General features: G+C 45.6%; 1 protein-coding gene across 15 annotated transcripts in view; it reads right to left on the reverse strand.

Annotated features, from left to right (window-relative positions):
- LOC107268221 (CUGBP Elav-like family member 4) overlaps window positions 1–25,545 on the reverse strand; it is a 472,413-nt gene that overhangs the window by 12,092 nt on the left and 434,776 nt on the right. For 12 of the 15 annotated variants that reach the window (XM_025085470.1, XM_015740778.2, XM_025085468.1 and 9 more), the window contains 5 exons: window positions 14,958–15,037; window positions 3,198–3,341; window positions 2,926–3,094; window positions 1,048–1,215; window positions 113–214 (listed from right to left, as the gene is read on the reverse strand). In XM_025085470.1, the coding sequence (XP_024941238.1) occupies window positions 113–214; window positions 1,048–1,215; window positions 2,926–3,094; window positions 3,198–3,341; window positions 14,958–15,037 (663 nt within the window). The remainder of the gene's footprint in view (window positions 1–112; window positions 215–1,047; window positions 1,216–2,925; window positions 3,095–3,197; window positions 3,342–14,957; window positions 15,038–25,545) is intronic. The other 3 variants (XM_025085467.1, XM_025085466.1, XM_025085469.1) reach the window with 3 other exon arrangements.

The raw sequence follows: 25,545 nt of genomic DNA on the forward strand, positions 1-25,545 counted from the left end.
GATGGGGGGGGGGAGGGGTGCACGCGTTTAAGACCCTAAAGCGTCGATGCGTGTAAGTGGCACCCTTGTTCGCGACAGGAAGAGGGAGTTTTGTATTTGCAAGTAGACTTACCGACACCAGGATAGGGTTGCATTCCAGGATACGCGCCGGCGTGTTGTAAAGCCGCCTCCCCATTGGGCAGCCCCTGAGCTGGAATGGACAGATGGAGGGCATCTACACTTCAGTAAGCTCAGCTCTTATCAGGGGCGGGCCTATTATAAGGCCCCTGCCACACCGACGGACCAATTTATTTCGCGAGCTCACAGATTACAAGGTAATACAATCCCCCGACCCCCAACGCCCACCACCCACCTCTAAGATCCGAATCCAGATAGGAATTACTCGCAGGTGGCATTCACGACGGTTAACTCTCTGGCTCGACTCCGGCGGTGGTGAGGGGGTTGGTTTGCAATTTCCCAATTGCAACCCCAGAAGTGAATCGAGCTACGTGGCGCTTAAGCATACCTTTCAGCGACTGCCTTTAAAGCGTTTCGAGACGCTTAATTGCAGGGAATGTGATCCCTTTGGAGAAAAACAATTCCCAACCCTCTGACTACCACCAAGGCTACCCCCGTTCCTGCCCTCAGCTAAGTCTAGTTAAGGGCAGTACAACGAAATTCCCGCACCCGCTCAAAGATCGCTGATGTTAATTATTTTTTTTCTTCTTCATTTTCCATCCCCCATTTCAGCATCTTTTTCCCATTTACAGTCCCAAACCCGCCCCACTGCCCCCCGTGTTCATCACAGCCCTTCCCTTCGACTTTCCTCTATTGCGTTTCTCTCCCTTTTCTTCTGCCGTTCTTCCTCGCGCTGTTGCTCACCCCTCATCAACCCCCAGCATCCCAACGGAGCCAAATTAGCAGGAGGGGTTGCTACCTTCATTCGACTGCACATTGAGCGACGTTGCCGAAGAGGGATATTTCTTTCTATATTTCGGAATAATAAAGGCTCGTCGATTGGCCAGTGGGTGCGCAGGGGCGGCGCTATGCGCCCGAGTTGATACTCACGTGCCGGGTAGGTCTGGGGGATGCCGTTGGTGTAGACTCCTGCGTCCGAACCGGCTGGCTGACCATTCGGTGTTTGCGCTGCCATATTGTAAGTCGGCATCGTCGGCGAAGGTAACGAAGGTATCGCTCCGTTCACTGGCTGCCCTGTACCGGTACCTACGAGCAAACCTGATCAGTACACACCGATTACCTATTCCTGTTCGTCAACATCGACGTCCGACGCCCTTATCACAGAAAATCCATAGATACAACCAGCAAATCCATCGTTCTAAATATATTGTATATATACACACACGCTTTATCAACCTTATCAATTAACCAACCGCGTAATTGGGTGAAAGAATGACCTTCGCCATGATTTCTGGTAATCTTGCTAAAGTGGGACTGACAGGGGCGGCTCGTAGCTACAGTTCAGAGCTCACGGAGACTTATATGAAACGTCAGATCGTAACTTCTCGACGAAATTAAATGTGAGGAAATAACTGAAGCGATGGATAAATGTAAAAAATATATATATATACACACAAAGTATAAGGAATACGTGCAGTCTCAGATACTCAGACGGAATAAAAAGAAAATTTCGCTAGTCGTATTTCGAGAATTGCCTATGTGGTTGCGTCGTAAAGTTAAACTCGCAAGACCATCGTTCGATATACGATGTAAGGGTGCGTTTCCACGAGTATCGGTATTGTGATCGTTATAGTTGGATGCTGTGCTGGATATAACGTTAAGGGTATCAAGGACAACGCGGCAGGGACATCGTATACTATATACAGATATATATATAGCAGAGAATGTCGCTTCGCAAAGAATAAAACTGCGGTAGTAATCTGAGAGCGAAATAAAATATTATTTCCCTATCAAATCTGTACTACCTTTTCGCTTCGAATTCGATACGGAAAATCGAACAGCCGATTCCTGCATTTATTTTACTTGTCTCTCCATTTCACCTATAATACTCCTCGATCTTCTCTCTCTCTCTTTCTTTTGTCTCTTGAGCAGCCACAGAGTATTCAATAACGTTTATGTGACTGCGGTAATACCGTTTGCGTCATGGGCTTTCCGCAAGAGTTAAAATCGTCTTTCGCAAATGGAAAGGGGATCAGTGGAGGTTGCACAATCAGGCGCGCGTGCCGGTTTACCGGTGGGACGACAAGAAAGGAAGAAAAGTCGACAAGGTGCATATATATATGTATATACGCGTAACATGGAAGCCGATGACGAGGGAGTAGAGCAGAAAGGGCCAAGCTAATTTGTGTTTATCGATTCGACATGAAAGCCCAGGAAAACGCAACGGCCGTCCGCAACGTGTAATTTCACACGAGGAGTAAAATCGGCAAAGCGAATGGAGCTGGAATAATCGTTTGTTGAGGGAATGTTGGAAAATAGCCATTTCTGTCTGTATTACTCGCGAAAGCACTCCCTTCAGGTATGTGAGGGGTATATGGCTATTGCCTGACTATATTTCCTATACCGTGTATATATACGTATATATACATACGGATAAATGCGTATAGCGCGTAATAGAATTACAAGCACGGGGGTCAACAACGATCGTAATTTTAAGGCTGACCACAAAGCCGCGCTCACATCATTTCTCCCGTAGTCACGATGGAATCCGCTCATTATCCTACTAACGTTACTCTACGTATTGTACATTCGGCAATGGCTGATTTTCACTACACGTTACACTTGGGTGTTCTTATTTTTTGCTATACCCTTAGTATATGTATATATATATATATATATATGTATACAATATGACGATTCGTACCTAACCTAAACTGACGTTCGGATAGTCTTTGTCACGTCATATTTTATTTAGCTAAATTGAGAGCTCAGGCTTTTTTCAGCTGATCAAAAAAGAAACGTAATTACCGGAAGTGGGTGGAACTACGGGATTGGGCATTCCATTGAGAGCATGGGGCAGTTGTCCGGCGGCCAGCGCTGCCATCGGATTGATGTATGTTCCTTGCGCCGTTGCGGCGGCCATAAGCGCCGCTTGTTGCTGCAAGAAATTCGGTATCTCAGACGTCTGAAATAATTCCTACGATTCGTAACATAAGTAAATGAATGTCCTTTGAGAATTAAAAAAAAAGTTATTTTTCACACATATCACGGATGAGAATCATCCGTAAAGAAATATGTACCTGAGCGTAAGCGCCATAGGAGCCGAACTGATTAAAGACGAATGGGTTAAGGAGGCTCATGTTCCCAGCCATTTGCTGCATGCGTCTTAGCTGTCTCTCTTTCTCAGTGTCTGCGAACTTTACCACTAGGCTGGATGATGCACCCTGAAACAAACGTTTCGCATTAACGCCGAGGCAAAAGCGGCCCGGAGGCTTTGGGATTAGACAGTTTGGTAAGGAGGCGTACGTGATTCGTGTTTCTAGGTATAGTCATACGCGGGTTATGTTATCGGGTGGAGGTGGGTTCAGATGGATGGAGGTCTGGAGGTATGGGTACCGGGAAAGTAGGTTGAGACTCGGGGGATGAAAGGGGGTCGCATAATCAGGCGTCTACGTCGAATGCGCGCGCTATATTAGATCATAGATGAGAGGTTATACGGTTTAATACAGTCAAGATACACGGGCGGGGATTATAATGGAACGATGTATATATGCCGTAGGTATCGCACGCATCCGGAATGAAGTATCCCTGGCTCCCTTGCCAACCCCTGTTCCAGCCTTTAGCAATCCCGAGCGGGGGTTCCCCGTTCCTATGGGCGTCCTGTAATTTCTCGGTAACCCCGGCTACAGTCCCTCCTCCCTACGCCCCCCCCGCAAGCTCCAACCCCTATAGTGAATGGTACGCGGTTGGTACGTGCTGCGAGCACCTTGGTACTCTCCTATGATGCTATGAATATAAGAGTAGTTATGTCGAAGAACTGTTTCCCATGTATATATGTATATTTTCCTTTATTCCTTTGAACGTCCACGGCTTCATGATCTTCACCGGATGTTCCACTGGTGTGTCTAATTGATATTCTTCGCTGGTAGCTGGAACGAGATAGTCAGTCGTGAGGGTACTCGTGCTTTTGCTGGTATACCGTGGGTTATTGTATATCTCCAGTTGGCTATCGCCGCACAGACCAAGGTGATAAATGAGGGATGCAGGAGCTTATAAATAGACGCGGAACGGATCTGTCAATAGAATCGTCGGGTGGGAAAGCTCGATGGGGATGTATGCGAAGGGGTTTTGAAATTGTTTTCTCGCGTAGGAGGACGCGTCGCGGCGGCAACGGACGCTACGTGAATAAGGAGACGACGCTCTCGGTCGCGACGTCTAAAATATAAATGGAAAGGCAACAGGTGGTCAGTGGCTGCTGTTGTAGCTTAGAGGAGAAAAGCTCGGGTTTTGCTGCCGACCAAAACGGTGATATATTATATTCCACGTCATCAATGCAAATGCTGGGCGTGCCTGAGTTTATAACGGCTGTAATATTAGACGAAGGGAGTGAAATGTCCCGGTTTTCCTTTAAGGGACGACAGAGGGTGTCACGTGACTTTACATTTACATATATGTCCTTTAAAAGACCCACTTTCTACTCTCGCGTAACTTTCAACGCGTTCTATCTCGACGTCTATCCCGAAGAGCATTTTTTACTTGGTCGGAAGAGAATTTTGGATTGGCAAAAAAAAGAGGCCAGGTTCGATAACCTGTTAGGGTGACTTTTTTAGTTATGAGGGAAGGCGGGGGGAATTCGGCAACTCGATACCTTTCGTGTAAATTACAGAGGAGCCAGTGCGACACGATTTCGTGACTGATTAGCGGACTCGGGGATATTGGATTTTCTACTCTGTGTTTATAGGCGGCATCGATTTTCTCACAACTTTGACCAGTTTGCCAGCTTCGTGTGGACTCTGGAGTAACGAGACGTCAGTCTGATGTGTGTTTACCGAGAACTAGTCTGGCCTTTATTTTTTTTATTTCCCAACACGACAAACTTTAACACCCCTTGGATATATTCTGTGCGCTGAAATGACCCTACTGGGAGTTCGTCTTTACACGTTCGCTATTATTATCCTATTACTGGCGAGTTTTAAAAGGTTGGCATTACCGGTTTAAAAGGTAGATTCGACGAGCAATTACTATAATAAATATGGACTGTAACGTAGACCGAATGTACTTTCGTGACGAAACGTCGTTCTCTCGTCTATATCTCAACACTCTATCAAATGTAGGCGTGTATGGAAAAATTCGTTCGGGCAGAAGGTTAGTGTTATCGATCATGGTGATATAATTTACATTGATGAGCAATACCGTTAATTTCATTTTTGTTTCACGTATAATTAGCAGGCACGGCCGAACCTCTTGGTTATTTCGCATCGCGATAACGATCCCCATGGGATATACTAGGAGAGAGAGTTCGCGGGGAGGGTTGAAAAAAGGGGTTGTTGGCTCGCGTAAAAGGGATGATACCGGGGGGAGGGGCGGGTTGTAAAGTAAAACCTTGATAGAGACACCAATTAAAGCAGTTTGAGGACGCCCGCTCTTTATCACGAATGGAACGTTATATGCTTGAAGCCGAATCTCTATGGAACGATATCACTGACAAAGCTGACAAAGCTGACCGAGGTAAAAGGCGGTTTTCATGTGTGACGTAACGACGCTCTCGATGGCGATGCTGATGCCAGCAATGGCGGACGCGTCGTTATTTGGAATTCAACGGGACAGACCAGTCCGAGCTCCAAATGGAAACTGGTAACATAATATTACAGAATTGATATACAGTCAGAAGACCAGAATGCTTTACCATCTATTCGGTTCGATCGTTTGCTCGTTCATCCCTTCGTTATTGATGCCTGCAATTCATCCTCCGAGCGGCTTCACTTTGCAAGGACTTATTGGAAGCTCGGAGAGCTCAAGAGAATTTGTCGCTGGTTGAGTATTTCGTTACACCCTTAGATTCAACACCCGTCTCCACCAATTTTTATATGACATGCCGGTATTTTTCAATCGCTGCTGAATTTTATACGTCAAAGCTGTTTAAGGAAAGATTTATGGTTACGTATTCGAGTAGTATCGATTGACTTTGTCGAAGCTTTGGATATTTTTTTTTTCGAGCTTTTCGCCACCTCTTTTTACTTCCTTATGACGTATAAGGACGAACTTTGAACTTGTGTATGGATTATATGAATCTGCACTGGTTTTTGTGTCACAGAGAATTTTCGAAGAATCCGGTTTTGCGTCTCACGTTGGAGATAATTAAAAGTTTTATTCTAGCTAAGAGAGACCTCCTCTCCTCACTCTTCCACTCTTCTCTACGTTAGAACTCCGCGTAAGCTGTGCTCGATCGGCTAGCCTAAAAGTTACAGGTCATAAAAGTTATGCAAGTTCCGTGGGGTTACAAGTTTCCGCGTTACGCGAACTAATATTGCTCGCTTCTCCCTCTTTATCCCTTTTTTAATCTATATATATATATATATATATATATATATATATATATATATATATATATATATATCTTCTCTCCTTCGTGTCACTTTTTTTTCTCAAATCCACGTGCCTCTTCACTTCTGTTACGTTTCGCTTTAGTGAGTCTCGAGTAAAAACTTTTGAAATTGTTTGTACGATTGCCTAACTCTGGTACGTGGGATGTGTGAATGTGCGAGAGTATATATGTACGGTACGAGAAAGAAGTATTAGTTGAAAAATGTATATGTTAAAAGTTTTTCAAAGAAATCAACAAATAATTATTCGAGACTTTAAATTTGATTTGGCCAGAAGCTCAAATTTTTTTATTTCTTTATCCAATGTTTCTACCGATTATTAGACTGCAAAATTGAACAGATTCTCCACTTGCATTGTTTCGATGCGCAGAGAAGAGATTCTCATGATGAGGCAGTATCCCGCTCTTCACCCCTTTTGGGCTCCACCTAAGCCCAAAGCTCTCTATAGACCCAGCCGAGAGTGAGATATTAGCAACCCCCTTCCGTACCCTCGAAATCCTAAAATATCACAGAGATAACTTTTTCTTTTTTCGTCCTCCCACCCTTGGCGGTCCCTTTCTCTCTTTTTCGCAGGCGACTCTAATGCCAGGAAATATGATGGTAATCAGCCTGTGAAATTCAAAGAACGATATCCGTGGACATCGGGTCCACGTAGGATATAGTTTTATATGTAGCACCCCTCTAACTGTACACACCCTTCTAATTTAAACCTTATATATCATATACATATATACCTATATCTACTTACGCAGATCCTTCTGCATGGATGCTGCCTGCAAACATCTAAAATTCTCTCTCTCTTTCTCTGTAGCTCTGCTTCTATATGTATAAGAGTGCCTGTATATATATATGTATATATCATCACCCTACGCCCACTTTCTCTCACTCTCTCGTCGTCTATATGCATCTCTTTCCATGTAAACACGTATGTATCTCGCTGGATGGCTGGCTGTAGGTACATATACATATGTATATATGGGGGTAGGTCCTATCAGCGCCAGTGGAGCCCGAAGCCTCATTATTGGGGGATTACAGTTCATTAGTCCCGATCCACCGTTCCGAACGACACGGGAAAGGGACAAGGGACCCCGAGCGATATTATATATACAGGGTGCTCCAAGATATCAGTGCTGCAGCCTCTGAACCAGATTGAAAATTCAAGAGAGGGATGAGTTGGCATCCCGAGGATAATTTTTCTTCTTAGACAATGAATCCTCTCTTAATTTTTTTTTAATGTCGTTTATGGTAATTCCTTGTCATTAAATCCTTGTTACCAAAATGGCGTGCACCCACTTGCAACAATCATACGTTGTAACGATACATTTTGCAAGGTAAAATGTATTTTGACGATACAAACACGGCCGTAGAAGCGTAAATGGTTTTCTTGCTCTCTTTTTCTTTCTCCTCGGGAAGCTTCTGCACTTGGGGAGCATCGACGTGTTATGGTTTGCAGGTAGCAAATATTTATCGAGGCGTCTTTCCTGCCTGCGAAATAATGCATCGGGTAGCTTCCCTTAGGCTTCCCACTTGACTCACCCTATTTATATTCGAATAGGTATATTCGAATATCGCCCCGAGGAGACTGGCTGAAGGCATCAAGAAAAGTCAGGCCAGCCAGTCACCCTCAGCCCTGCTAGCCCATCCCCCTAGTGATTTTTCGAAGATCACTCCGGGATTTCAATGGCAGATACGTGTCAGGTATTTGATTGCCGGTACTGCACGACATTGACGTTCGCATAGCGTTCACCTGTTTATGAGTATCGCATTAACGCACGGATTGCACCCTGTACTCCAACCCCCTCGGAATTACTTGAGCCACCCAGCCCCATGTTTATGGGTTACGGACGGTACCGGTAAAACACGCGGATGCACGGAGCGCAGCTTTTCATTGGTTAACGGCAGGGAGTTATATTGGCAGGCCTGCTAGCTCGAGAACGAACTGCACCAACCCTCGTAAAACGTAGGGAATCACGACTACCTTCGGGTAGTACAACGAGCCGGATAAATTTAACCCCGTTGTGGCTCTGGATTTTGTAATAATTCAGTGGTATTTATAGCCAGTATACCCAAGGGGTTTGAAGGTGATGCGTTAAAAGTTTTACCCACGCGTGAAACCTTGATACGAGACCGTCGGACAGGGTCGGAAATGCAAGTGGAGCCATTATGGGACTCGCAATGGGAAAAGTGCTTGAGCGAATAAACAGGAAATGGAAACCCTATAGCGCACGCAACGCCAATGAAATTCCCTTGATGGGTATTGACGATGGCAAATAGAAGATGCGCTGGATCGAGGACGATGCTCTAACTGCGATTCAGGAGATTAATCGGAACTCGAACCGGCGCGGGGGAGGAAAAGACTTTGGGGTTTCGTCGGGCATTGACGTTTCCTGAAGAGAAGCTTAGCAAACCTGGACCACAATATCGGACGGGCTTGCCGACGGAATGAAGCAATTACCTACTGATTGGAGGCTCTCCCGTTAGCCGCACCATCACACTTGCCAATCCGCTCGCTGGTAATTTCAATAGATACAACTGCGACCGCAAGGTCCGTCGTAACGCCGATTTGCCCCTTGTCTGTGATTCGACGTTACGTATGTACGTGTATATGTAGATCCCATCAGCGACGCCGCAGATACGGATTCGACTGGTACGAAAATCGATTAGCACGTGTATTACGAATTACAAGTGAGAACCGCAGTGATTTACAGCGACGATTTCCAGGAGCAGGTTGTCTGAGCGATTGCGTCAATCAATTCGGATTGATTAGGTAGGATCGTTAGGGAGCCGGAGGCTGTAACGTCGTCTTCGGATGAAATTACGACTTTGCTCTATTGTTAACTTCGTCTTACCGTGAGCGTCCCGTGTGAGTTCGTATGCAAGTTGGCTGACTCTCGATATGGCGGATCGCCAAACAAAGTAACAGTTGTACCAGGGTAAAAGCAATGCAATTACGAGTTTCACGGGAATTACTCAGGGAATTCCTTTAATTAAACGTTGGAGCCAGTTTCCGAGGCTTCGCCGATGCAGAGACAATTTCCTTCTGTCCACTTTGCGCTTAAGAAGAAAGGAACATCCGGCCGGATGTTGGAGGCTCACCAGTTTCACTCTGACACATGCACGCGTTCGAAGGCACCCATATAGACTCCTACACTCGTATCTCTAAAACCATCTTCTTTCCCTCTCTCTCGCTCTCTCTCTCTCTCTCTCTCTCTCTATCTTCCTTCTCTTTCCTTCCACGTAACAAAGTATTAAACTTTAAGCAAGTAATCACTCGCGTCACCTCTCCATCAAAGTGCCGGAATTGCAAAAGGATCGAATTCCAAGAAGCGAAACTTCTGTCATTTCGTTTAAGTACGAAAGGAATTGCGAGCCCGCTATATCGGCCGCGATTCTTAGGCGTCTCCTAAGATATTGGACACTCGTATTTTTCGCTTGATTTCGCGCAGCTAGAGGTAATATTGCAATAAACAAAAAGCACTAAAACAAAGTAGCCAGGTGAGGTTGCGCGATGTTAAAAAAACCCTATTTATACCTGTATGTATGCACATGCCAATGGAATATGGAAAAAATTTATTCGAGGGAAGCAAGGAGTAATTTGAATCGCTACATGGTGTACCGTACTCAACAAGGTACTTGGTACTGTGGGATTACGTTATCTGCACTTAAAAACCTACTCTGGTAGTTGACGCTTTTTAATTTCCACATTCCCACATGTAACGAGGCGAAGAGCTCGCAGGACTCGTGGAGACGGTATACGGTAGAAGGGACGACGTCGCGGTGGAAATATTTCGTAAGGCAGCAGTGGCTTTGCCTGCCCGTAGACAATTGCAAAACACTTTGTAGCCTTTGCTTTTATTACGGAGACATTTCGTGATAGGACGATACGAGACGGCTATGAAATTGTGCGGCGAGGGTGCTTTCCATGGTGTGTCGCGAGGTGTGACAAGAAATGTCACACGCTTCGGGAGGTGTAACTACGTGGAGCTGGGGTGTGCGCGCATACCACCCCTGACACGTAGTACGTACGTCATCCCATTGGGGGGTGGCAGACAGAGAGAGAGAGAGAGAGAGAGAGAGAGAGAGAGAGAGAGAGGAGCGTGAGTATAGGGGAACGACGTGAAGAGACTGTGAGAGAATACTGAGAGAGGAGAGAGAGAGAGAGAGAGAGAGAGAGAGAGAGAGAGAGAGAGAGAGTGTCAAAGTGCCGAGAGTATGTACATAGGGTATATATAGAGCTAGGGGTAGCGTCAGCTACGAGTTTACATGTGTAATGAACAAATTTGACAGCACGTCACAATGCGTATCGTACGACATAATCAATTGTGCAATTATGAATCGTAGAATAGTCGGTCACTTGTTGATCTTCTTCGTCTTAGTTCTTCATCTTAGCTGGTTTAGTTTCTCCTCGCGATTTCCTTTACTTTTCGCGCAAGACCGGAGGCAAATGAAATATTCATAGCCGACAGCGAATTATCTCAGGCGACGGAGCAGTTTGTCGAGTCGTTGTCACCGGGAGAGAGGGTTGTTGACGAATTACGTTATCTCGTGGAATTCGGGAGTGCGGTATAAAGGGGGGTGGGGTGGGGGGAGGTAAATTACATCAGTCGACGAAACGGGAGAAGGAGGTCTCAAGGAGACCACCGAATTTCGTAGCAGCGGGTCTTCCCTTACGGCCTGACGTATCTTTGGAAATTATAATGGACGCGTCGTCCTCAGCCTCGGATCCTTGAAGTTTCGCGAGTATCCGGAAGGTCGTCATTTACCCTGGTAATCTTCAGGGGGTACAGATTCTCGTGCTAGGCTATGCGTATGCTCATACGTAGCCATCGTGCAGCTTCCTATCGTGGGACCTAAACCTTTTCCGGTGCTCAATTTACTGGATCTCCGAGCCCCTCCTGTCCCTTCGGATCCGAGCCCAAAAATACTCGAGTATAAATCAAGAGTAGAAAATCGCGTTCAATTTCTGCTCGGCGGCTTCGCAATTTATACGAAATGAAGGACTTTTATTCATTCTTGAAGGATTCCCTGGTATGGAAGCGTCTCCTCCTGGCGCATTGATTGCTGCTTCTTTCGCGTAAGCCGCGCCGTTAAATCTTCCCGCGGCGTTTCGCTGAGGTAGCGATAATAAAGCGGGTAAACGGTAGCGTCTTTCGCGAGGGTGGCTTCCCAACCCTCGTAACGGGGTTGCGGTTGGTGCGGCGGGGGGTGGCTGAGCTGTAGGTGGCTATACAGAGACGGTAGGACAGAGGATGGTACAGAGAAGGGAGAAGGCAAAAGAGTTAGAGAGGAGAAAAATGCCGGATACGAAGGACGGAGAATCGTGCTCGGGTAGGAAGCAGAGTGAAATATTTGCGCGTATTTTGATCGTTTAATCCTGTTTTCGCGAGGCTGAAGTACTTAGGGGTGGAGAGGCTGGCCATTCGCAAGGTCCGAGGGCAGAGGCGCAGGGGCATCCATCAGGGGTCCTGGGTACCGGGATAGAAGTCTAGCGAGGGATGGTACAAGTAGTTCGTAGCCACTTGACTAAGGTCTCCCTGTGGATGGAGTCATGGTTGCCCCGTAGACGAGGACGAGGACGAGAGTCGGGTTCTCAAGGGCTCTTGGAATACTCGGGAGATCACAACCCTCATATCTGAGGGTGAACAGCACAATGCGCTCATCCCTCGGTCTAACAGGCCTTAATCATGACAAGGGCTACCCCGAGCCGAGCGTTTTACGTTCTGGGCTCTGAGGGTGGTCCGGACCAGACCTGAGCTGCTTCTCGGCCAGGGCTCTTGCCATTTAATCGCTCAACCAGCGACGTCGCGACGCACACAGAGCATCCAGCGAACGTCGATGCTCGACGATCATTATTTCCTACCCGCCATGTATTACCTATGTAGACGTGGTACCTATATGATATATAATAATTTCAGGACTTTACCCTTCGACTCTTCGAATCCACCCTACACGAGGATACGTAATCCTTTCGCATCATCCCTTATACCAGGGACATCTAATACCCATCCTACAGACAGCTCTTCCTTCTGACTGATTGGAAAGGAGGAAGGATGCTGACCACCAATCGAGTAATTAGGTCGACCTAAATTGACCCTGGATCCTCCCGCTACCTACGAGGGTCTGCGACATGATTTCCTTAGTAGGAATAAAAGTTCTCGGTCACTCAAGTGATTTCGTATACCGTTACAGATTCCTCTGGAATCCTCAAGATCCCTCGTATTATACCGTATACTCATCTCGGGAATCGTTCCTGGTCCTCCTGTCATCTTGATATCACTTTATCCTTCAGATTGCAAATCAATATCTCATTTCGTATAAGTCGAGAGATGTCCTTGCTGGTAATAAAGTTTACCGGAGGACACGATGGGGACAGTAAGAAGAGGAATCAGCAGAAGGATTGGGCGGCGGGGGGGGTAGCTGGTTCCCGACGCTGCTATAGTAGCAAGGTGGTAGGTCCAGGGTAGTAGGTAGTTGGTAGGAAGGACGTCCAAATCGAATTACCTCAGGAGACCCAGTATTCCGCAAGAAGGTCCTTTAGGAGTCGAATGGACGAAAACTCTTGCCGAGGAAGTTCTAGCCGGATAAACTCGTTATATACCCAAGACTGGATCTGCTCGGCCCTATTCAATCATTCGTTGGCTTAACGAGCGTCAGGATTGACGAGTCGAAGCCGCTACGCGAAAGCTGAATATACTGTGCTAGGTAATGTACCTATACAGTATATTATATATACGTGTATATATATACCCTGGTGACGTTTGCTAATGCACGCTGGAAGAACAGAGGACGAAAGAGGCGCCCTGAGAAATTTCATAACATCGCACTTTGGATTTACATAATTTTACAAAATAATTAACCGATCTGCATATTATTGCTGTGCGTTCTACTCCCCGGGGTATCGCGAAACCTTTTGCGCAAACACTACCGGGTTTCAGGGTTCTTGGTGGATTTTATTAGATTGCTTCACGCCTGGTAACTACCTGCAGGGTTACTCAGCTGGAATAATATGAAAATTTCTTTCCTTTTTTTTCGTATCTTTCAAATTAATAGACCATACGACTGTCTCTCTCTGTCTTACGCATTTACCATGAATAACGTCTGCGTTGGTTAATAATGATTTTTCAGGGTTCGTGCAACAGTTCATCGTTTTATCGTTTCGGGTTTTCAAGCTGCACGCGATAAATTCGTGTTGGCACCCCTTCAAAGGAAATTAAGGTTAAGCGTTAACTTCCGGGATCGTTTTACTCAGTGAAATTTCACGGTTCCCCGAATGTTATATTTTGAATTTCAAGTTCTGCGTGAATTACTTAATCGCGTTAGACGCCATTATTCTGCCCTTACTATCGGCCTCAACGTGCAGGCTAAGGTTACGTTTTCGTAGACACGTCACTCCCGGAATTTCGCTCGCAACTCAGAGTGGCCAGGAGGATCGATTGTGCGCTGCTTACGTATTCTTTTCGCGCGACGGAAACGGCCGAGTTTTCTCAAGCGCGAAGAGGAAGACCGTCACGAAAGTCCTGTCACCTTCGAACTTTTACCCTCGGTCGTTCAACCAATCAGCAGGTGGAATTCCGCGCGATAACCTCAACCTTGCGTAATGCTGACAATTCAATTATAACTACGAATTTCCAGTCTAACCCTGAGCTGAGAAAGTTCGGAGCTTCGACAGAAACGCGATGAGAAGTAGGATGTGAGAGTGAGAGTGAGTGAGACAGAAGACAATAAGCATACACCGAGAGAGAGAGAGAGAGAGAGAGGGAGAGTGATGGTCGTCAAGGCTAGGACCCCTTCCCCCAATTGTTATGCAGATTTGTGTTTGGCCAGTCATTACTAGGGGTGTTTGCCGGCACAGGCAACCACTGCTACGGGGGTTCCAGTCGAAGCTCACCCCTTCGCGACCTGAATCACCCTTACTCACCTAGAGACCTCTCCTCTTGGGCAACCAAATCCCTTCCTCCCTCCTCGGCCCCCGTTCAACCCTCACTATCCTCAGTAACCATAACTGCTTCATTGCGCGACCTCCCTTAACAGGACCACTTTCCCATTCCCAACCCTCTTTCACTCGTTTGCTCTCTCGGGCTACATGTATACCTATAACGACTCTCTCGGCACCACCCTCTGCTAACAACGCTCGAGGAAAACGCGAACGAGAAAAATTCCAGTTTCGCGGTTCCGCCGCGCCACTTTGCTGGTTGTAATCGGAACTGTGGAATTGGAATAGTTTTAACGATACGGCCTATCTTCCTGAGCAGCAATTTCTTTAAGCGCTTGTGGCTTAAGTGGTTATCGAGGCCTTGAATGCCCTTTTTCGGAGCTAATACACCGGAGAGTCCGAAACTAGTCCGGAGATACGTGTAATGTGCCGCCGTACTACTCCGAGAAACACGTGGTACATTTTATATGGTTATGTGGGATACTGCCGAAAGTTCTTTTTCTTGGACGTACATAGAAACTCACCGGCATAGTTTGGCTACCGTGTAAGGAAGTGATCGCCGCCTGTGCTTCTTGGTGCGACGAAAACTTCACGAATGCGCAACCTGCAACAGAAAAATTAAATCCCCTGGTTAATATCGGTCTCAAAGCTGGAAGGCACTGATAAAGTGTCCCCGGGTCACCTTGGAACAGACTCGATTTACTATTGTCACGAATTTTTATCCTGTCCAAGGATTAATAGCATGTTACTCTGTCTCTCTCTATACATATATATATAACATTGAACGACAAGATAAAGGGTTCCCTTGGGTTTTTGACAAATTGATGCTGCACAGAAGCGCAGTTACAGCTTCTACCGAGCTGCTATACGTTCTTAATAGAGCATGTTTACTCGGTGGACGTCAGCGAGTGTCAAGAAAAACGCAATGACGTCATAATGTATGGCACAAATGTCTGACAGGAAGGGTGAAAACAATTGCGAGAAATTGTCCGGGCTAAAATATAGACTTTGTCCTCCTCGTGTATTTCTGGCTCGTTCCTGGTCGCTGGTGACTTTGACGTATCCACCAGCTCAGCTATGGCGCTCCGTATCCCGTCCGCATGGCACCGCGTAGATTCAACGATACAACAGACGAGTGATGAGTTCGCGTCGGATAAACGCATCGTGAAAAATAAATGAGGTTTGATTGTGATATGGTTCGAGGGCTGAAAAGAAGGGCGGGAGGGGAGGGGGTGGTTCTGGTTTGAAGGGAATTAGGACGAAAAGAGAGCACACCCTCGCTTGCGCCTGCTGGAGTATGACACGATAACGCCTTGCCAGTCTATATCCCGTCCTGTGCCCCAGCCTCAAAAACCCAACCCCTATTTCAACCCTCGGCCTCGACTCCCAGCCTCGAAGTCCCCCCCCGGTCTGAGTGGGGACAGTCACTCACTCGAGCCTTCTGATCGATATCTGATGTTAAAAACTTCACGGGGTGTCGGCCACGAGACGGGCGAGATTACTCGATATCCAGGTTATGCTGGAAGGAAACGATAGAGTGCGTCAGTAAGGGTGGTTGGCGGAGGGGGGTGGAGGGGGCAAATTAGAATCTGAGGATCGAAGAGAATTTACGGTCAGTGGGATTCATCGAGGATTGGGGGACGCGGGGGGGGTGGTTTTGGGAAGAGAGAAAGGGATAGAGCATTGGCTACCCTTGTACAATTCTTATGGAATGATTTTTATTATTAAAAAAAAGTTCGAATATTTTATTGATATTTGGTATTTCGATCGTGGGAGATGAAATGATTTTTTTCAAAGGCACCGAATGAATTATCAATTAATGCAATCGAACGATGTCGAAGGCGGGACTCGCTTACATTCTAAATGAGACGTTATCGGGTTAATTAGAGGGATCATGGGTTAAGTAGTTTTGATAAACGCGCATTGATAATCCTCGAGTTAATAACTCGATTTGCTTTCAGAAAGACAGACAGAGGGCTGGGTAGCAGGGTGCGCCACTCTCCTATCCGATAGTGACTCAACAGCTGGCGCAATCGGCGGCACGCTCTAAGACGGTTCTAATCGGCCTAACAAAGTGCTCGTTAGTACATCATCCGAGCCTCATTAACGGCATTGTCTGACGTCATTTCATCCCTTTCCGAGAACCATGAAAACCTGCCAGGCATTGTGTCGATAACAATGTCACGATGTCAACCTGATGTCGCCGCATTAATCATACATTCCACCCTCTCTCTCTGACTCCCTAAATTCCTTCCCACGCTCCACCCCTGTTCATAAACAGCCTACGAAAACATTGACTGTGAAAAGCCGCCTAGACGAGTCTCCTTTCCTGTGGACAGTCTACCGCAAAATGCCACGGTAATCAGGGTCTCGAGAAATTACAAAATTTCGACAAAGTTTACATCCCTTGAAGCATCTGCCATGACAAAAGGATACAGAAGAATTTCAAAAAAGAGGTCTTAATTTTTTTCAATATATCCTTCTGCAATCTTGTCTCATGGACCGAAGAGGACGCAGGATTCGAAGTAGAGGAAATTTCGAGAAAGTTCTTCCAGAAGTGTTCCGGGGGTATGGGGGGTGCCACTGGTAGGGACGGCCCTGTTCAAGTCGAAAACTATGTTTGCTCGTTGAACAACAACGAACAACAAACAGCGGACAAACCACTCGGTGAAACTCCCTTCGCGGAATGGCCGACGAGTGGTTCGGCCCGAGGTGGAGAGCCCACACCATCTTCCGGGCCAATCAATATCCCTCTGAGGCTTTCCACTCATATATTTGATTGCTCGGCAAACATGTCCAAGTTTATCGCGTGGCTGCTCCGACGCTAACATACTTCTACCTTTAGCTCTTGCATTAAAACTGCTTACCTAGTCGATCGATATCGTTCGAGGCGAGGCTTTAGCCTGCGAGTCATTCGATCCTCTCTCGTACTATTACGTCACTATCAACAGTAGCCATATATATATATATGTGTACCATACGCACTTATTTGATCTATATAGATATATATACACCTGGAGACACGCGACACACACCCGCTTCAATTCTTTGTCCTCGACTGTCACCATGAACTGGGGGTTGTTGTAATATTTGTACATTGAAGGGACAGGGGCGGGGGGGAGTGGCATATCGTAGATGGAGTTTCTAGACTGAAAATGGCTTTTGGCACAGCAACTTTCACCGAGAAAGTCAAATATGACCGAGTATATTTTGGTGCGTGGGGTAAATTGCGTGAGGGTGCGTGTTGTCCAGTGTAATAGGTCAGATTAATTTATCATGTACTAATTATTAGGAATTCCATCACGTGGCACGATAAAAAAATTCGATAAGTATGTGAATTAACTCTTTGTCTTTGTGTCTTTGACTCTTTGTCACAGTGAGATACACTCGAAGTACGAAAAGTACTTTCATCGGTTTGTTCATTGTACTTCGAGTCCCCACGTGGTAGGGGCGATTTCACGAGTGCTAGGAAACGTGGGTTACTCATATACCGGGTGTATTATTAATGATTAGCGATCGGCTATCCATGCAAAATTCATTGGAATACGTATCGATCGGTGGACTATTCTTGTGGCCGGGATCGACTGGGTAGGACGTTAACATTGTAAGTGCGAGGACGCTGAAAATGTAGAAATTTATTGAATTATGTATATGATTTTAATGCTGTATATAGGTATACGTGGCTATAGATATTCGCGTAAATTTAATTACGAGGTATTTGAAGTTACGAGCTTATACAATCCCGAAATTGTGCCGCAAATTAGGGAAACGGCTTAAAGGTATACACGTAGCTAGGGCACGATCCGCGGGGGGTTGGACCATTCATGGGAAGAGGATCGGTTAGGCCAAGGTTTTCAGGAAGGTAAAGGTTCCCGACGACGGTTCCCACTGGATGAAAACGGAAACCGGGGCCACGCGGAGTACGTGTACGTATAACGACCATCCGAATCGCAGGAGAAATCCTGTAGGCCGCTACTAATGGTAACATCCTGGCTGGATCAATTTCATTAATTAGGCTACTAAATCTGAGCGAGCGCTGTACGAACTCCCCTAATTGGTACGAGGCACGTTTTATAAAGTGGTGCGGGGGGGGGCAGGAGGCTTTCCGTGCAGCGTAAAGCCGCGCCGCGAGCATGTTGGATCGTGGTAGAGAGAGAGAGAGGGAGAGTGGATGAGAGTGACGGGGGGGAAGGCGAAAGAGAGGGAAAGAGCTTAAAAACGCTGACAAAGTTACGAAACATTCGTGCTCAGCCTTTTTATATCCGTATGGCGGAAAGAGGGAAGATTTTGGGAGGTGGCGGAAGAACGTAGAGGGCAGCAGCGGCGGTGGTTGAAAAGTAAAAATAAAGGATACAGGAGAATTCAAAAGCAAGCGGAGCGGCGCTCGTGGTCAAGAATTTCGAATAGGATTCGGTGCGACGCCTCGTCCTGTGGATTCGACGGGAGGATGCAAATCCATCGTGAAAAATGCCGAACTTCTTGGCGATCCTCGCGATCCTGGCCATCCTTGCCACCCCTGTTTCCACGGTCCGCATCCCTTAGGAATGCAAAGGCATCCTGTTATGAGATTCTCCATTGCCTCATTCTTTTTTTTTAATCTTGTTATCAAATGCCTCGAAGTACGGAGCGTCTCGGGGTAGGGTCGTAAGGATGCTGCAAGTCCTGTCAATGATACTATGCAACACGGCAAATATTAACCACGCGACATACGTATCGCTCGTAGGTGCTTGAACGAGACGGCGAATATTCTGTCTATCAAGGAAGCCAAGGGGTAAGTCGCCAATTGGTAAATATCCAGCGCACGTTCTCGATCCGAGAAGAGAAACAAATAAGAGCCGTGCTCCGGAGCTAAACTAGAGAGGAGCCGCGTAGACGGTGTGTAATATGAGGACACGTAATGCCATTATAATGCAGACACGACTGGAAAATCCTATAGGGTGAGAAAAGGAGTATGAGAAAGGACTGGGAGAAATGGTGGCAGGAGGAGGAGGAGAGGGAGGAGGGAGGGGATGGTCTGAGAGACGTAGGAGAATATACAGATATAGAAATTTATATATAGATATAGTGGGATATGGTCGAGTCACGATAGATCAGTCTCCATGTACGCGACGTATACTCCTGTAGTAGACGCTTGGGAATTGCGAGCAAATAAATTTTTCAGTACTCGAATCTTTCGTCCTACTTTTCGTAAGATGACGTCACTTTCTTACCCTTCCTGCGCCCTGTCAACCCTTTACCTACGTCCTGCTATATTTCATCCTGGCTACCCCCCTCGTAGTACCATCAGCACGTATGAAACTGAAGAATGGTCGGTAGGATTTTTATTCTTTAATTTTTGATCCCTTCTCTTGAATTTTATTCTGGTCCGTGTCACAAGTACCGTGTACCCGGTTGTACTGGAGGGTTGTTGGAAAAATAAATAAATGAAAAAGAGAAAATTAAGGTATACGTGGTTACTCTGAAAAAAAGACGTAAAGAGGGAAGATTGAAAACGGTAAAAGGGTAAAATGGACAAGAAGCGAGAGAGGGGTGGAAAATAAAAAAAATAAAAGTTTACGTACGTGGGTGGGTTACCTTTACGGTCGTGGGTAATTGACGAGAGGCCTATGTGCGCGCTTGGTGGGTGTGCCGCTGGCAAATTCATCTAGATTACAGCGCAAAACTACTCCCGTGCCGTATTTATCCAGCATTAAATTACACAGACGACCGCGTCCAGGAGGGTCGCGCGCAACCGGTTTACTTTCATCACATCCAATATTGATCACCGTCCAGTCTGTGTGACTTTATTTATGCAACGTCACAAAGTTGTGTTGAGCGTATCCGCGAAAGTGGCGTTTTTTTCAAAGTGTCTGGGGCAAATTTTTATTTCCAGTTTTTTTCTTTTTTTTTTCTTAAAACAATCACTACCACCCTTCTGATAGACCAATTCACGAGTATTTCGATAACGATATAGATTTTGGCTGAACATTGAGATGTCAGAGATAGGAGTTCGTTAAGGAAGAATCATCCTACAGGTACTACGACTAATTCCAATAATACCAGCAATCATCCTGTCACAGGGTTAAGCTCCCGTAAGTCGTCTCCATTGCTATTAGATCTTAATAGTGGTGGAGGAGGGCACGTGAGGACGGAAGGGATGAACGAGATCAGGTATACCTATATACACGTAAGGTTAAGGTCTGCAAATTCCCTAGGGGAATCTGAGCTCCTTTTCTTGAACTCTAAGAAAATTCAAGTTTCGTCTAGGAATAATTTTAACCTCAAAAAATACTAATTTTAAAAAGAAAAGTTGATAAATAAACAAATTTATTTTCAGTGGTCCTTAATCGACTACTCATACTTGACAGTCGATTAGATAATTCCCTAATCATTCTCAATCATACATATATATATATATATAAAAGTGTGCCATGTCCCAGTAGCCGCGTCCGCCATTGTCATGGACTTCCGCCCAACTCATAAAGGAAGTTTCGAACGAAGTAAGGACGTGGTGTGGCTGTTGAAAAAAAAAAAGAATCCAAAAGAAGGGAGTTCGCCAAGGGAGGATCTTCGGGCCAATTAAATAACTAGCAAGTCACCCAGCGACTTGCCACCTCATTCGGAGTAGCTACGGCGAACCTGACTGTCTCCCCCTCCGCTTCTCCCATCCACGTGGCTTTTCTTACCACCAGCTTGTGTTTCTAGCTTTCTCGAGTCTCTCCGTCTCATCGTTATTTAATTAAACTTTTGAGGAAGGACGGGGTGGGTGGAGGGGTAGCAATGCACCGACGATACTCCGACTGTCCTACATATTCTGCATTTCACGTCAGGATCCTTATCCAGGCTTTTCATCTTGGATGGGACCTTTCAGTCTCAGCATATGTCCCATATACCCTGTGTATCTCATATTACGATACTGGGGATTCTGTAGATATTCTTACGTACGTAGGAGGCTTTTTGATTTGGCGAGAAAAAATGTTTTACGTAAAAATGAAAATACTGTAAGAAAATTTAGGCCAGGGAGAAAAGTGAACAATTTTTTGTATCGATTTGTACCACCCTTTATGTCATCCTCTGAGCCTACGGTTTCTGTCGTGTCTAGGAATTCAAAATTTTCTTGGTCGAAAATAAACCTCAGCGATCTTCAAAGAAACTGAATCAACCTACCCCTTTTCTCTGCGGTGTCATACGGCGTAAAACTTAAATTCCTTAAGACTTTGCTCTGTTGCGTAACTCAAGAGCCCTTCTTTGGCAATAACTTTCTTCCTCGAAATAGCGCGGCCCTAGAAGGGCAGTAACGAATTTTCAAACTGGCAACTGGGAACTGGAGCATAACGACGCCACGGGGAATTTCAATATTAATTACCGCAATCGGCTGGCAGCCAGTTCTGCGTTTCACTTGGCAGCTCGTCAGGTATATTACATATATAAGACACCGTCTGTGTGTATATTTAAATGTAAATACCTACTGATAGACACTGTAGATAAAAATACGACGAGGGACTGTACGATAAACTCTGTACGAAAGGTGTAAGTTGAAATCCGTATATTGAATCCGGTTTTGTTGGACGTAAATTTGTTTAGATTAGACGGAGATTCGAGCATCGTGGTTGACGGAGTTTAATTTTGAGAAATGCAAACATCCCGTAATGAAGGGGAGTCCGGGAAACGGGAGCAGAAGGATATCCGTGCCGACGATGGTGAAAAACCGCTCATAATTGCTGCCCGAGTCAATATTTGATTCGGCGTTTATCGGTGAATGTCTAGTCAAGATGAATACCGGTAGTTACAGTTCTCATTCTACCGAGTGTTACGAACCACGTTGCACACGAGTGCACGCACTACCGCTGTGATTGCTATTTATTGATATTCATGTAGAATTAGTAATTCGAAATTCAATTTAAAAAAAATTTTTTTACATTTTTTTCTAACTTCTCCCACCACTCTTACGAAAAGTCATTCGTCGTGCCAAGGACAGATTAAAGTAACGGACGGTCCATTAGGAGGACTTTAATCCATGGTAAATCGAGCAGAGCCGTTCAGGCCGCTCGAGTACGTATCTTGAACGACCGGTGTCTTTTTTAATCCGAGCTGCCATATTTCTCATCCAGAATCCGCGTGGACCAGTCCCTTATCCTAGGCCGGCAAAGGAAGCCAGTTTCAGTGAGTTGATAAAATATAAATCCTCCATGTGTTCGGAGGACAGGAATAGAGACAGTGAGAGGACGATCCGAGATGGTGTAGCGGAGGGAAGGAAAAGAAAGATAGAAAGAGAGAGTGGAGAAGAGAGAGGAACAAGGAATAAAGAAAGAAAGAGAGGGAGCTTTCTATCAGATAACACAAGGGGCAAATCCAACGTTCGCGAAAAGTCCGAGCGGCCGTAGGCGGAGTTTCGTTAGTACGAAAATCCAATTAAAAATTGCCCCATTACTTTCATCCCCGGTTTGCCAATCGAAAACATTCGCAGATCCGATTTCGTCAGGAATAAAAAAAAAGAGGAAAAAAAAACAACGGAGAATCACGCGAAACTCGAGTACACGTTGAAAAGATAGAAAAACAAAAAAATACGTATACATCCCCTGTATTACTTTTCCTCCACTTCTTTTTCTCTCCTTGCAAAAACTATTTCGCGCATTTTCATCCTCGATTCGCAATATCGTGACATTCGAGACTTTTCGGCCAGGCGTCCGCATATACCTTAGGCGTGAAACCGCTGTTGTTGTTTACGCTTGTTTACGAATGCAAAGCGTTTGTCGAGCATTGTGTGCTCGGTGCGTGCAGTGCGTGTATACGCGGCATTCAATAGGAGTCCGTGCGTGTCAGGGCTAGAGGGTAGAATGCCTGCATGTGCTGCGTGTTAGCACACTTGGCAAGCTGCCATTTAGGGTGAAACTAGAGGGGTTGCAAAACCCACCCTCGTACCCTAGACACCCCTTCGGAGAGCCAGGATATGAAAAGACAGTGGCTTTCCTCCTTTTAGCAGCCTTTCCCTCGAAGAATCTTTACCAAGCCGACGTTGCCGCTTTCCCACTACCGCCCATCCACTATATACCAACCCCTTTTATATTTTTATTTCATTCAACCCTTTCGCCCGACCATCACAATTCATCCCTAAAGTAGTCACGGGATACAATGCCCCAAGAACGTCCAACAGCCGTTTATCTCGCACCCATGCCTCACTTCCCAACCCCCTCCCCAACCCCCCTTGATTTCACGTTCCTCCAATATGTATCACGATTATAAATATTTTTATCTATCATCATTTTCCTGTGTTCCTATTTTCCCTTCTTCCTATACACCCATCACGCCCTGACGTACTCGTAACTAAACGTCCGTAACACGCATCGGCCTTCAAGCGCACCCACAATGAACTTCGGTCTTGTTGATTCGTTAATAATGCGCCTGGTGGTTGGCACTGTGAATATAGAAAACAATGACTATACCACCAGGCTATTACCAGGGCGGTAAATAACTTTATAAAATTTGCCTTTCCTCCGTAATAACGTTGCCATTGTATCGGCGAGATATTTAGCCGTGAGTTCAAATACGAGTGTCAATCGATAAGAGCCACGCGAGGAGAATTATCGTTGAAATCTATTGGTTCCTTCGTGGATGCCCATAAACGTGTAACTGTGGGTGCCATTTACTTCCTAATGCGATATGTTCGTGATAAAAATCATTGCGTACGTATGCCATTCCTATTTAACAGAATCCAGGTATAAGGATAAACATATATAACCATATCCCCTAGATCTACCCTTAGACATTATTTGACCCGTACGGATATGGATATATTTACTCGGAGTCGAGCAAACGAGTAATAAAGTTCCGAAATGACGTGTAAAAGATAAATAACGAAAAGTCCGCGTCGATTTTTATCACAAAGTCAGTATAATTGGTTAGAAGACATTTTTTCAAGTTTGTAATTATTTTCAAAAAAATTTTCTAACATGATCAAATTTCCGTCGATATATCAGCGCAGCTTTTCACGAATGACACTCGACCCGTTGATGGAGTCTGGGTATCATCCTGGTCTTTTCGAAGGGAACCGACCGAAAGAATCCCACTCGATTCTCATGGCCCCGTGAACGTTTATACGGAAGATCACGATTCCTTATCGACAGGAATTTAATCAGTTCGTTGCCCCAGAAAAAAAGCTCGCTATTTTTCGGGAGCAATGACACGTCCCTGGGAAATGCGATGCTATCCGGTGCGATGCGAAGTTCTGACTATGAAGAGAAATCTGGCCGTGGAATAGGGTAGAAAAATATGGGAGAGGGAGAATGAGAGAGAGAGAGAGAGAGAGAGAGTGAGAGAGAGAGAGAGAGAGAGAGAGAGAGAGAGAAACAGAGTGTGGCTGTAGGGAAAAAGGGAAAAGGAAAATCAATGCAGTGAATGGGCTCGAAATGTAGCCGCCTGTCACACTATTACCAAGCTGGGGAGCGAACTCGAAATGGGGTGAATACTGTGCCGTGTAAGCTTATACAGGGGGGTTTCTGAAACGTGGATAGTAGTGCGAGAACCCAGAGTACTTTCGACCCTCGATCAGACGCGTTCCGCGGTCTTGCACCGTGATAGGAATTTTATTCACGCGCACCACACGTAATTTGGTCTCCATTCGTTTTCGCACGAAAATTCCAGCTGCTTTTTCGATTTAGCACACGCGCATTGGCCAGGGTGTAGTACACCGGCAGTATGGCGCTACTATTGGACTTTAGGTAACCAAAGTAGGGATGAGGCTGCGAAATGGTCTAATATGAGGTTTCATATATCGTGTTCATTTTTCACTGGCATTTCGATCTCTTTGCCATGTATAACGATTATAAAAAGTCGGAAAGAAAAAAGGAATCACTGCATGTCGATACATATGGATGGGAAGTCATTAACAAAATACGATAGGTTGCTCGCTGGTATTCTCTATTTGACTGCATATGCATATACCTGTATGTAGAAAAAAAATTTCGATACGCCCTCGGTCAAAATTCAGCAGTGGATAAGCTGCTGAAATACGAAACGGGATTGGCGAATGAGAACATGAGTAATATGGAGAGAAAGTAAAAACAAAAAAAAGTGAAATGGCGATCTTGTTAAAATTCGTGACGGTCACAGAGAGAGAGAGAGAGAGAGAGAGAG

Source organism: Cephus cinctus, unplaced genomic scaffold (assembly GCF_000341935.2).
Source record: "Cephus cinctus unplaced genomic scaffold, Ccin1 Ccin1_scaffold0494, whole genome shotgun sequence".
NCBI classification, from domain to species: Eukaryota; Metazoa; Arthropoda; class Insecta; order Hymenoptera; family Cephidae; genus Cephus; species Cephus cinctus.